Here is a 13,293-nt window from a genome sequence, read left to right on the forward strand (position 1 = left end):
TATTTTTAGAGTTTTCTACTTGCTTTGGAAAAGTTTTAGAATCAAATCTCGTAGCTATCTAACTGTCGGAGTGATTTCTGTTCGTACTGTGACAGTGGTCTCCCCAGGCGACCCCTATAGGGTGCCATTTGGACAACCCCTACCCCTAATGGATTTCCCAACAAGGGTCTTCCCAATCAACCCATACCAGACACTATTCATGCAACCTGTACCCCTTGGGTTGGTTGACCATGGGTCTCCACAAGCAACTCATACCTTCCTCTGGGTTGATTGACCAAGGGTCTGCCCAACCAACCCATGCGGCTACTGTTCATGTGACCCCTACCCCTAGGGTTGATTGGTTAAGGTCTCCCGGGCAACCCCTACTTGTTAGTATCATGAGACCCCTACCTGCCAGTTTTGGTTTTCGCTTCTATTTTTGGCATAGGACTTCTAAGGTTGTTTCTAACCTTTAACCAACGTTTAAATATGATTACTTGGGACTTGTTTAGGCACCTTTTGATTCTTTAGAAAAGGTACATCACTTGCAAGGTGAGGAAATTCATTTAATTATGCTTTAATTCTTAATGTGATTTTGGACATGTGTAATGAATTGTATACTGTTGTTTATAGACTTTTACATGCTTGCAAATATCTAAATTTGTGATATCATGTTTGTTTGTTGATCTAAAGAATCATTGTTGAGTTAGAATAAACGTGGACATTGATTGGGTTGTGGTTTAACCATTACCCTAGAAGCTCTACAAGGAGCATATGGATTAGGTGTCACATCCCCCAAGTCGGTATCCATTAGCCTGAAAACCAGGGGGTGTGATCCACAACCCCAAACATCAGATCTCAGACAATCACCAACCATTCCACACAATAGTCCAATCATGTGCAAGAATAAATCAATGTATAATATTAATAAAGAAATAAGTCAAGTATTAAGGATCTCAAAACAGAATCAGAGTGCGGAAGTAATGTCAAATCTAAAGTATACAATTGAAAAGAATAAAGAAAGTCAAAATTATCCTAAGTGTTCTAGTGTTTCACCTTCTTCTTTGATTTCTTGTACACTTGCAACTTAGGATCAATCTCCAGCTCATAGTCCCACAAGAGAATGAGACATTTCCTATCATTGTTGATTGGGGCCATAATAGTGCTCCATACCGATACAAGGATCATACCACGAGCTATAGTCATCCCCTATTGTTTCCTCAGCTTGTATAATATAAATGAAGTGTCTCTAAAACGAATCTCAAGATCTCTTCTTCACTTGCATAATCATCTAAAACAACAGTTTGCCCGAAGGTTGAGCTCAAAAGAACTCAACGAGTAGTTCACAAACAAATAACCAATATCACACTCCAAATCAATACATCACATGGTGCAATATAACATAAGGCAAAATGCAAGTATGCAACTATACTCTAACAGATGTTAGTTTCTAATGGTAGAAAATAATTAAGATAGAACACCAGCCTCCTCCGGGTAGGTCTCATCACTCTCATCTCTCATGGGTTGGTTATCGGTCTTGATATCCCGGGTAAGGGGTCAAGGCATCCTTCTCGGACTATCATCATGGCGGGTTTTATGTCACCACTCTCTCACCACACCATTGGTATGAGTACTGGCGCATGTTAGGGTCATACCTAGCCCAATGCAAGTCATCTACTTAGTCACATCAACCTGGTTTGAATACTTCCACTCATGCATCTCACAATCTTAGTTCGATATCCTTCCCTAGAGTCATCTTATCTATGGCACCAACCAGCTCAGACTATGCTGACTTTTAACCCTATTGGTCATCCACATATAATGGACGGGAAGTTCTCATGTCCTCTCATGGTTTCGCTACCGGTCTTGAGCTCCCATGAGCCCAAGTCTATTATATGCAACCCTACCAATCTTGAGCCCCCACCACCCCACACTGCTGCCATGGGTCACTCGACATCAATACCTACGCTGATAGGGAGTGATATGATGGGGTTTCTAACCAAACTCAACTAGACTTCTAGTTATGACATCTAGTGTTCGTGAAAAGCGCCAAGGGGCATCATAGGATTGTGTCTCATACTACTCCAATGATGTCTCAAGACAGAAACACCCGAATGGTATTCCCCAATTCACAATCACAACCTACATTCGCATTATAAGATGAATTCAATCACATTCTCAAGTCACAAGTCATTCTAAGTCCATACAGTCACATGTTGATCTTATATCAATAACATCATTAATCATCTATATTTTAAAATTTTAGAGTTATAATAATCATTCCTAAACCCTAAAACAACAATATGCAATCATATAATCAAGTTTCATAGTAATCAAGAATGTAACGATGGTTATGTGCAAGTGAACGTCTTAACCTTGCTATCGATTTGTAACCTTGTAAATTAAGTCAAAGAGTATATTCACGCTTTCCAAAAAGTCCTATTAACATGTTGGTTCAAAGTTAGAAACAACCCTAAAGGTATGGTGTTGAAAAGAGAAACAAACAACCAACATGGCAGTGAATGGGTTGGTTGGTTGGGTTGGTTGGGGCAACCAAAGCAATCAACCCAACCATGAAAACTATAAAAGCATGGGTGAGTTGCTCGATGGGTTGCCTAGGCAATCAGAGCAATCAACCAGAGCAATCAACCTTTGTGTACAGACAAATTTGGCTCAAATCGACAGGAAACTTCTCGTTTGGGTTCTAAATTACTCCAAAATTATTTATAAAATTCTAAAATTATACTAGAACATTATCTAACATAGTTTAGAGATCAAACATAACAAAAGAATGAAAACCTAAAGAATCCTATATTAGATTTTCTTCAAAATCTAACCCCAAGATTCAAGGATGAGCTAGAGTGAATGGGAATTCACTCTAGGGTAAAGAGGATAGAAGAATTATGTTACTACAACAAGTAGAAACCTTCTTCTAGGTCTTGGGAGTAGGAGGAATCAATCAAAAGAAGAGAATTAGAACGAAGAAGATGAATATTAACCTTTTAGAAAGCGAAATGACAATCGAAAACCTTGATGAATGCTTTCCATATCTTCCTTCACCTTGGAGAGGATTCTCTTGGGGAGCTCTAGTTCTGTTTGTGAAGGACGATAGCATGAGTCTATGCATTGATTATCGAGAGTTGAATAAGTTGACTATCAAGAAAAATACCCACTGCAATGAATAGATGATTTCTTTGATCAGTTGAAGGGAGCAGTAGTATTCTCAAGGATAGATTTGAGATATGGGTATCATAAACTTAGAGTAAAGCCAAGTGATATCTGCAAGACAACATTCAGGACTCGGTAGTGACATTACAAGTTTAGGGTAATGCCTTTTGGCTTGCTGAAAGCTCTTGCAATGTTTATGGATATGATGAATCGGGTATTCATGATGTCTTGGATAAATTTGTGATTGTATTCATAGATGATATTCTGATTTACTCGAAGAATGAAGAAGAACATGTTAAATATCTCCATTTTACTTTACAAAGACTGAGGGAGAAGAAGCTTTTTGCTAAGTTCTAATAAATGTGAATTCTGGTTGTCTAAGGTAGTTTTTCCCAGCCATGTAGTTTCAGCAAAAGGAATCTGTGTTATATTAAATGCATCAATAATAAATTAGCTCAAAATTGTTTATTAACATTACAAGACAAAGCAATAGTTTCTTGGAATTTTATCAGTCATATCAAAAGGTTGAAGTATAATTTATAAGATATATATTTTTTTTATATATTTTAATTTAATATTAACCCTTTGATGTGATTCAGAGACACATGTTACTCATCCAAACGAAATTGATGGTCCATTTCAGACTTGATAAAATTCTAGAGTTTCCTTTCAAATAGCAACAAAAAATAACCACCACTTGACAAATAGTGAGGAAGAAGAAAACACAGTAAGGAGAAAGTTCAGTGAACTCACAAAGAGATAACTTGTCTCACACCAGGGAAGAAAGCCGACTCACAAACAAAGATGGAATCACAAGGAACGTGTTGCCAAAATAATTAAACCTTCATAATGAGAAGACTGTAAATATGTGAAGACTCTTGAGAACTATCCGACTGGGACTTGAAGGTAAGAGAAGCTACACTCTTAACATGATTAGAACCTAAAGGACTTCTGACAGAACCTCTAAAACAACTGCATTGAATTGTAAAACGGATCCACCATATTGCTATTTACAAAATTACAATATTCCCATTTCCCATTACTCAAGAACAGCACGAATAAACACTAGGCTTGACAAAGAAGAAGAAAATTTCAGACAACCTATAGAAGAGCAATATATTATATATTTTCAATGAAAGAAACGATTTCAAAGATTCAGATTGATAAAAAATCCCATTAAATATTCAGCATCATCATTAAAAAACAAAATGGGAAAAAGAAAAACCCACTAATAAACCCTAGAATCGACAAAGAAAGAAGAAAAATCCAGAAAAAGGGGTAAGGGATTGGGTGGAACAAATAGTATAGAAACCACATATATGAATACAAATGGTAAGAATCGAAAAAAACCATAAACACAGCACCTCACATTCTTCTTCTATTAAAGCTTTTGTCACGTATACCTCCAGAAATTCAAAACAGCGGAAGAAAATGTGAAACCAGAAACCCTTCTCCCAAAACCCTGCAACTCGTCACGAAAACTCCTTTTTTCCCCATTTTATGAAGTAGGTTCGATAGATATCGATATGTATAGGTATCGCACGGTGTATATGCATTGTTAGTGTATGTGGTGCTTTTAAATATATAAATGTTACGTATCTCTGTATCATATCATTTCGAGTAGTATCGGCCGGGACGTATTGATATGTATTACTTATTTTGAATTTATTTAACATTATTTTTGTTACACAATAAACGTCTTTCTGTATTGTATCGTTTGGTCCTGTATCAGCCGATAAAACTAGTTACGCAAAAGATGATATGAAAAAATAGAAATATAGAGATGTATCGGCATATATCGTATTGATGGCCTGTGATACCAATACAAAATAATACGGATGGATACTTGAAACCTTGGTTTCAAGTAAATCAAGATTTCGATTTGGTCTCTAATTCATACTCTATTGAGTGTGCACCGTGCTTCTTAGGGTTCTGAGGAGTTTGGGTGCATTGAGTGCAACTTCTGTTGTGAGATGAGTGATAGTGGTTCCTTGACATGGTGTAAATATTGTAAATTATAATTTTTCTTTCACTATTTTAATACAAATTAATGATCTTTTAGCAGAAAAAAAGAAAAAGAAAAAGCTACCCAAGTGAGAGACCTAAAGCAATAAAAGAGTCCTATACAATGCAAGTTGGAAGAGATCCATACCTTAGACAAGTTGAACTAATGTGCTCCAGCTACTATAAAGTCTACTGACCGGTTCAAGGATCTATTTATAAGCCTAAAAAGTGTAAAATTCAAAAGATGTAGAAAGATATAAAAGAAAAGATGCAAATGTTTCAGCCGTAAAGATATAGAAAATAAATTGCCATCCCTCACATCTTCTAATTCCAATGCTGTAGCAGATAAACTTTTCACTGTGCAGCATTTTCCCTCTAGCCCCTTTCCGGTCAGGTATGAAATATCAGCACTTGCAACCTCCCCCTCTCCCCCCAAAAGTTTTTTTTTTATAAATTTCCTCCCTTCTTGATTTTTTGAAATTTCTCCCCAAACCTTCTTTCCACGTGTGAAATATCAATGTTAAATCTTGGCTCCTCCTCTGCCATAGCCTCTTTTGCTAGATCAAAAATGTTGTTCCGTTGGCTGAGATTGCATATGTTGTCATTGTTGGCAACTAAAATATAGTGTGTTCTAAGAGTACATGACTTGTACTGAAGTGAAGCTCCCATAGAAGACTTTGGGCATTTGTTATATATTTTAGAGAGTGATTAATACTATTACAATAGTTTTGAGTGTTTGTGAAAAGATCTAAGTGTTTTGGTGTGGCGAAGATTACTTAGAATAGTGGATTTCACAGGTCACGGCACAAGGGTCACATTGAATGAATTTTTGAGTAGTCATCTAGTTGTTTTCTGGGTTCAACTTAAACTGAAGAAACGTAGTTCATGAAGTCTTCTTTCCAACACACTTTTCGGATTGTGATTTTGATATAAAAAAAGGGAGTTAGGAGGTTTCTCGTGAGAGTGTGCGATATGGAAGCAAATCTGGGCATTGTAGAAGAAATATCAAATTTGGCGACTGTGATAAAATCTGCTCTCAGGGGTTCAAAAATAATTTTTAAGAGTTTGGGGGTCTTTGTGAAATAAGTTTTACATCTCAAAGAGGAAAGTGTAATTTTGAAAGATTGAATGATACAATTTAATGGTCATTAGAAAGACGTGGATGAAAATCCAATTTTGACGGTTGAGATTAATGCGCTTAGTTTTCAAGTTCCCAATACGGAAAAGATTCCATCGTGCGCCTTTTGGTTGGTCATGAGCATGATAATATGGTGCACTGCAAAGTATGATGATTAACATGATCCTATGTATCGCACCTTAAAGGTAAGATTAGAAAATATTCCATTTGAAACAATCTGGTGAAGGGTACGCTAATCTTACATCACTTAAAGGATCTGACGGTCCAGATCTCACCCGCCTTTTTAAAATGGATATCCAACGGCTGTGGGATTAGATTCTCTTTGGGACTCATCTAGAAGATGAAATCCAACGGTTCCTGTGCATCAACGTTTATTCTCTTTAAAAGCTCGAATTTGAGCAAAACAAAGGAGGGTTTTTGAGTTTTTTGGCTTGTGGAGACTAAGAAAAACTTGGAGGAGAAGCCAAGAAGCAATATGGGTACGTAGAACAAGCTTGGATGCGTATTTTGGTGAAAACGTTGAAGAAGAAGGTGAGTAATCTATTGCAATCTCCCTTAATTTTAAAAGTTTCACATTTCGTAGTTGCTTGTTAGGGTTTTGTTGTTTGAGGTTGTGGCCTTATACTTTTGTGGGTGCAAGAGTTAATACTAGAGTGGGTGTTTTATGTTTTGAATTAATTGAGAGTGGGTGCTCTCTGATCATTGTATTGAAAAGTTTCACCTTTCATGTAGTTGCTTGTTAGGGTTGAGTTGTTTGAGGTTGGCGCCTTATACTTTTGTGGGTGCAAGAGTTAATACTGGAGTGGGTGCTCTCTGATCATTGTAGTGATCAGAATTTAAGTTGGAAAGTATTGAGTAAAAATGAAGCTCGATTTAAGGCATTACTCCGTGGATGTAGGCAATTTGGCTGAATTACGTAAAATTTGGTGTCTTGCGTTTCTAGTTTATTTTTCATTGCATATATTGGAGTGCTTTGATTGCAGAGTGGTGGTGCACTATCTGGTAGACTTAGCCACATTGTGGTGTGTGGCGGACATGCCCTTGTGTAATTGATAATTACAAGATTATCTTAGGGCCTATTTGGTTACATGAATCCAGAGATTTTAAATCTCTAGATTCATGAATCTAAGATTTATACCTGTTTGGTTGTGAAATCTTTAAATTCATGAAATCTAGATATTCATCTTTTTACACTAAAAACATGAATCTGTAAATTTATGGGTATGGGGTGAAATCCAGAGATTTCATTGCCACTATAAAAACAGTACACATTTGTGCATTCACAAAAATCATGTCGACCAAATATTTTTTTTTAGGGTGAATCCACAAATTTTATTCCACAGCCAAACAGTTAATTTATGAATTATGACTCCATAGATTTGAAATCTATAGATTTGAAATTTCTAGATATTTGAAATTGCTAGACTCATGTAACCAAACAGGCCCTTAACCAACCTTGTCTTGAATTTAAAGAAGCGACACATCAAAAAGAGTTTTAGAAGACACTAATTCACCCCTCCCTCTCATGTCAACTTGAGAATAACAAAAAAGTACCTCTCAAGTAATGAAATTTCAACAACAAAAGATGGAGGGTCACGTGGAATGTCATGCAACTATGGAAGAGTATCCTTTACACCTAAGAAAATGTGTAGGTAATGGTATCAACACGAGTATCCTAACGAATCCATATATACTATCATCTCCAATATGTAAAATTATCATTCCCCACCCCGGGTAGGTGATTTAATTGTGAAACTCTAAGGACCCCAAGATATCACTTCAATAATGATGTTGAGAACATTTTGACTACCCATTCTTTCCATAGAAACTGACTCTTGGTCGTGAGCTTTCACCAAGTCAGGGATCTTTTCAGTCGAATCAGCATATAATAATGTTGTTCATACATCTAATTCCAAACATGGTGTAGCTACTACTTCATATCACAACCCATTTTGGAAAGAATTTGGAACATGCCAGTTCGGCCCAAAATAAAGAACCTTGTTTCTGGAGATGTGGGCATGAGGTCTTAGTCCTTAACAAAGGCCTTCGTACCAGATCAGTCTCCCCATCACCCAGATGCCCTCTTTGTTTCTCACAAGGAAGATATTGTTGTTCATGCGTTGATTTTTTTTTGAATGTGCAAGAATATGTTAGAAGATTTCTCCACTAAGACTTGATGTGGATGATTTTCAGGACATAATATTCAACATTGGCTCCTATTCATCCACTCAAAACTCAGGCATATTACTACCAAGGGTGATTTGATGAGGCAGATTTGGAAAGCCAGGAATGATACTTAATACAATGGAGCAGAGGTCTCTTTAGATGCAACAATGGCTGCCTTCAGGTATATATTACAATGCAGAAGCAGTCCTTCAAAATGAAATAGTTAAAAGAGTACTTAAAAATATTGATTTTTTTTTCTTCATACCCTTCAATTTATGGCCAATCATCAATTCTAGGTCAGAAGAGTCAGGTTTCAGGCTTTAGCCAAGGTGGGGGATGGTTTTTTGGTGGATCTCAGTGGTCTTAATTGGTGATGGCCACCCAATGCAGGGAGGAACAGCCAGAAGTTTTCAGTGTTATAATATATAGGGTAGTACAGGAGCCTCAGGTCTTAGCTGGTCCCCTTCACCCCCATATATCCGTTAGTAGCAGAAGGGAAGAAAGGTACTCCTACTTCAACTTCAATTCAGGTCCAAAAGATTGAAGAAGAAGAAAGTGTTTAAGCTCCAAAGGCTGGTAAAGGAAATCCATCCAGCTTTAACATATTTCTGATCTTGTAAACAAAATAAAGGAATAAAAGAACAAGAAAAAAAAAAAAAGTGATCGAGCTGGATAGAGTTGTAATTACATAAGTTTGATTACATCATTTATATGATACAAATCTCCAAGTTCGTATTTTCAAGATTCTATACATGATATATATTGTCATCCACATTTTTCCAATCCAAATAAAAGCTACAGAAAAGAAAGGAAAAAGAAAAAAAAACCAAACTATTTATAATTGTGTTGGCAAACCCCTTCTTAAGTTATCCACATTGAGGTTTCTTGCCTGGAATTCTCCTTGATTCTGATACAAAGATGTGAGCTTTTGACTCAATACTTCGCATTGCAGTACTTGAGTTTCATTCACCTGTTAAATCAAATCAACATACGAAACAACTTATAAGAAACGTTACCATTTTTCTAAGGAAGTCATTGTAGTCCAATTTGTTAGTTTACAGAGAAAATCTCCCTCGTAAATGTATAGTGAAATAATGTAAGATAGCAATATAAACTAATCTCAAAGGTGTTAAGTTGCATTCGTACTCTAATAGACGTTATATAGGAGGTCCTCATGTCGAACCAATCCTTACATGTAAGCCTTTTCGGACCCTCATAGGATAGATTCTACATGACTACAACCCATTCAACACCCATGAGTAAGCAACTTGAACATATTTATTGATAAAGCCTCATAAGTACTTTTCACTTTGGTAATAATATGTTTGGATAAACAGAATGCAAAATTTTTCTTCAAAAAATAATTCTTGGATATTCAAAAGAAAATGTTTAATATTTAATAACTAGTAGAGATTCGCATAGTTATAGGAAAGCTCATATAAAATAAGATTCCAGGGTAACCCAATGACTATAAAATTTTCTCATTCTAGCTGCTGATGAACATGGCAGCCTTAACTAATTGTTACAAGTATATACTACATTAAATAGGCAGCATCTTTTTTAAATATTAATTTATGTCTAAATACGTTACATTTATACATAATGATATATTAAAATAATATAATTTTTTTATTAGTAATAATGTAGTATTCCTGGCATGAAAATTTTTATTGGGTTTATGCACCCAATGGACACTCTATGGTCCCCTGCAATGGTCCCCAAACACTAATGGAAGTGGGTTTAATAGTAAACTGATTTCTAGAATTTAATTTTATAAAAATTGTGTTGGGCAAGCACTCATTTTAAGAACAAGATGTTGAAAATGATAGTTTTGAAAAAATAATCTCTTTATTTTTTTATGTTTACTCAAAAAAAAAAAAAATCTATTTTAACATAACTAATTTAAGAACAGTAAATTTGGCTGCCAAATGAAAGAAATACTCAAGAGAGATGACTATTGGACAGACATCTAGCTAGGCATGTTCATAGGGTATCATATACATGGCAGATCTATTTATACCAAAAAGCAAGTCTGATAGGTCTGTGGTCTCACCTATATGGCACAACTATTCATAACACATAGCAAGTTTATAAGAGCTAAGATATGTTATTTTATTTTGAAACTAGTAGGGTTTATAGGGAGATAATTATTTATTTATATAAGGGACTTCGCCCTTGGATCCTAGAAGACTTTAAACACTAAGAACTAAGATTTGTAAATAAATACTAGAAAGATCCTGCAATGCTGCAACCTCTTTTTCTTTAGAGGAGGTTGATAGTCTATAGAACTGACTGCTTTTAGAACACTAGAGAACATTTAGCTTCAACTTTTCTATAGTATATGTGTATGAGCATGACTGTCTTGCCAAAATGGACTCATTGGTCTTAGTTACAATCATCAAAAATACAAATTAAGAGTGAAAAATGGAAAGCAATTGCTGGCGTTAGAGATGTCATATTCTTCCTAGGGTAAGAGTTGTTACTGTTGATAGAGAGCTACTTAATAAAAACAAAAAAACGAATATATCAAATGCACAAGACTCCTCTGCAAGTCCTAGGGCACTCTTGATGAATACAATCTTACCCTAATTTCATGGGAACGGTTGTCTTCTGTTGAATCAAATCAATAGAACAGCTTATCGTAGTTGTCAAGAGAGATATTCAATTATTGTTGTTATATAGAATCTCCCAACCCTTCCGGGAAAAAAAAATTAGTAAAAATAAATTGATGGATTAAGTGGGTTTTGCTAATCTGATAGAGGAGACCAGTGAGGAATCAAATGGATCTAGACACCAACCTAAACCTCAATATCTCGGATCAAACAGATCAGCTAAGAATGGTCTTCTTCAGTCATCCATGGATGACTGCTAAAAGTTCTAAATAACCCAGATGAATAAAAGAAACCCAATTATCCACTAACTAACCAGCTAGTAAGAGAAGTAGTAGTGGAGAAGAATTAAACCTGAAGGTGAAGGTTGTAGCAGACCATCTTTCCACAGGAGTTAAAAGCTGAAGCATTCAAGACATGGAGTCCTTCTTTCTCTAAATCTTGTAAGATCACAGAAAGTGGAATGTTCTTGGCCTTCACGGTATGAATCTGAACAACATAATCTTTGTCGTCCACTTGACTTGCAGTGACAACAGGAAAAAAAGTCCTAACAGCTGCGCCTTTCCTTTGCTTACTATTATGAGGAAGGATAGGATCCCTTTGCTCATATAGATTTGCTAAGATCTCTTCTTTCCTTTGCATCAGCTTCTGAACTTGCTTTTGCAGCTCTGGTATGTACTTAAGTGCACATGAAACAGTGGCTGGAATGCTTAGTTTCTTCTGCAGTGACGAAACTGAAATCATATAAAACCCTATACATGTGTACAGAGAAAAATTAAAGGGTTTTAGTAAGAAGAAGATTGGAATCTCATACCGATCTTTCAGTTCGTGGAAGTAAAGATCGAAGGGAGAAGAATAAATCATTCAATCTCTTCCGGCGATCGCGCTCACTTGCGTTATGGCTTAGTTTCTTTACACTTTCTGGATCTCCACTTGTGGTGCTTGAAGGCTTGGAATTATCAGCTTCGATTTGTGGTTTCCCAGAAGGAAAACGAGGGAACGATTCTGCACTTTCTGTTTCTCTGTGATTAAAAGAGTTGATAACAGGCTCATTGCCTGTCTTCTTGTTATGGTTCATGGTGACTTCTAATGGTCGTTGCAGGCCTAAAGATGAAAATGGAGGAGCTGTTAACATAACGAGCTACTAGGGTTAGCTAGATGTGAGCTCTCTCTCTCTCTCTCTCTCCTTTTCTTTCTCTAAGTCCTTTTGAAGTTTCAAGGAGAAGGTGTGATTCTTTTGACACTAGTGTTTATAGAAACTGCCTTCCACTATTCACAAACGCCATTGGAGAGTGTGATATGACTTTCCTATAGAAAAATGGTGAAGGGTTCTGTTGCCCAGAAATGAACACAGATATAATTAAGGTGAGGTAATTGGAGGAACAAATTTTTAAATCAAGAAGATTCCACCAACAATATTTATTAAGAACAATTTTTCATTTCCACCAAAAACTGATATCATGTAGACAACATATTCATTTGACCAACTTCCCCTATTTCAACCATGTTTTGTTAGATAATACAGAAATCAAGCCTCAAAGAAAGCGGTCTGGTTGAACCTCGTTATTGGATCAAACCAGACCCAAGAAGGTGATATATATTCTATGACCAACCTGCTGAAAGCAAAACTTAGAAACCTCAAATATATACATTTATTCTTATTATTATTATTTTTCGCATTCAAATCTGTTTTCTTGGGCGAACCGGTTTGGCCTTGTTGAAAATTGCTCACAAGAGAAACAGTGAATGCGAGCTGACATGAATGGTTGGGAAGCTACCTCTTACGATTAAGTCAGTATAAGGAAGCAACAATACTTTGAGAATGTGGTGATCATAAAGATTAGGTCATGCTATTCAAACTCCTCGCCCATCTCACTCAGAGGTAACTGACAACTACTGCCTTCTCATAGGCTCTGTGATTATTCAGCTTGAAGTCTTTTTGGGGTTTTTTTTGATCCTTTGTTTGGGTTGTGGTTCTGCTGATGAGAAATGTATTACTCATTTCAAGAATCCGGATCATCACCTTGTCAAGGGAGCACTCTGTGCTCTCCCGACAATTTTACCACCACAAATCTTGTGGGACCCACAGGTAAAATATAATAATTAAAAAAAAAAAAAAAAAGATCCCATCATCCAACACCTGGATCCCCTGTATTTATGGTGGTAAAGTCATTGGGGAGCACTCTCTGTGCTCTCCGACAGGTAGCTGATCCGGACTCTCATTTTATA

The 13,293-nt window shown here is 36.3% G+C and overlaps 1 protein-coding gene across 1 annotated transcript; it reads right to left on the reverse strand.

Annotated features, from left to right (window-relative positions):
- Positions 1 to 8,554: 8,554 nt before the first annotated feature.
- On the reverse strand, positions 8,555 to 12,378 carry LOC149001915 (transcription factor ORG2-like). The gene is made up of 3 exons (XM_089137614.1): positions 11,879 to 12,378; positions 11,419 to 11,784; positions 8,555 to 9,425 (listed from the first exon to the last, which is right to left on the reverse strand). Exons 1-3 carry the CDS (start codon positions 12,197 to 12,199, stop codon positions 9,291 to 9,293), a joined length of 822 nt encoding a protein of 273 aa, XP_088993740.1. The 5' UTR covers positions 12,200 to 12,378; the 3' UTR covers positions 8,555 to 9,290.
- Positions 12,379 to 13,293: the final 915 nt, after the last annotated feature.

This window comes from Hakea prostrata, chromosome 10, assembly GCF_041222555.1.
Source record: "Hakea prostrata isolate BN-2017 chromosome 10, UWA_Hpros_2, whole genome shotgun sequence".
In the NCBI taxonomy this organism is placed as follows: Eukaryota; Viridiplantae; Streptophyta; class Magnoliopsida; order Proteales; family Proteaceae; genus Hakea; species Hakea prostrata.

What these genes read in the sequence shown, in the direction of transcription:
- LOC149001915 (XM_089137614.1), bottom strand. Translation starts at nt 12,199, where the DNA reads ATGTTAACAGCTCCTCCATTTTCATCTTTAGGCCTGCAACGACCATTA. An exon ending in TTCCACGAACTGAAAGATCG is followed by an intron (nt 11,785 to 11,878) that starts GTATGAGATTCC and finishes TCGTCACTGCAG; the next exon opens with AAGAAACTAAGCATTCCAGC. An exon ending in GCTACAACCTTCACCTTCAG is followed by an intron (nt 9,426 to 11,418) that starts GTTTAATTCTTC and finishes TTGATTTAACAG; the next exon opens with GTGAATGAAACTCAAGTACT.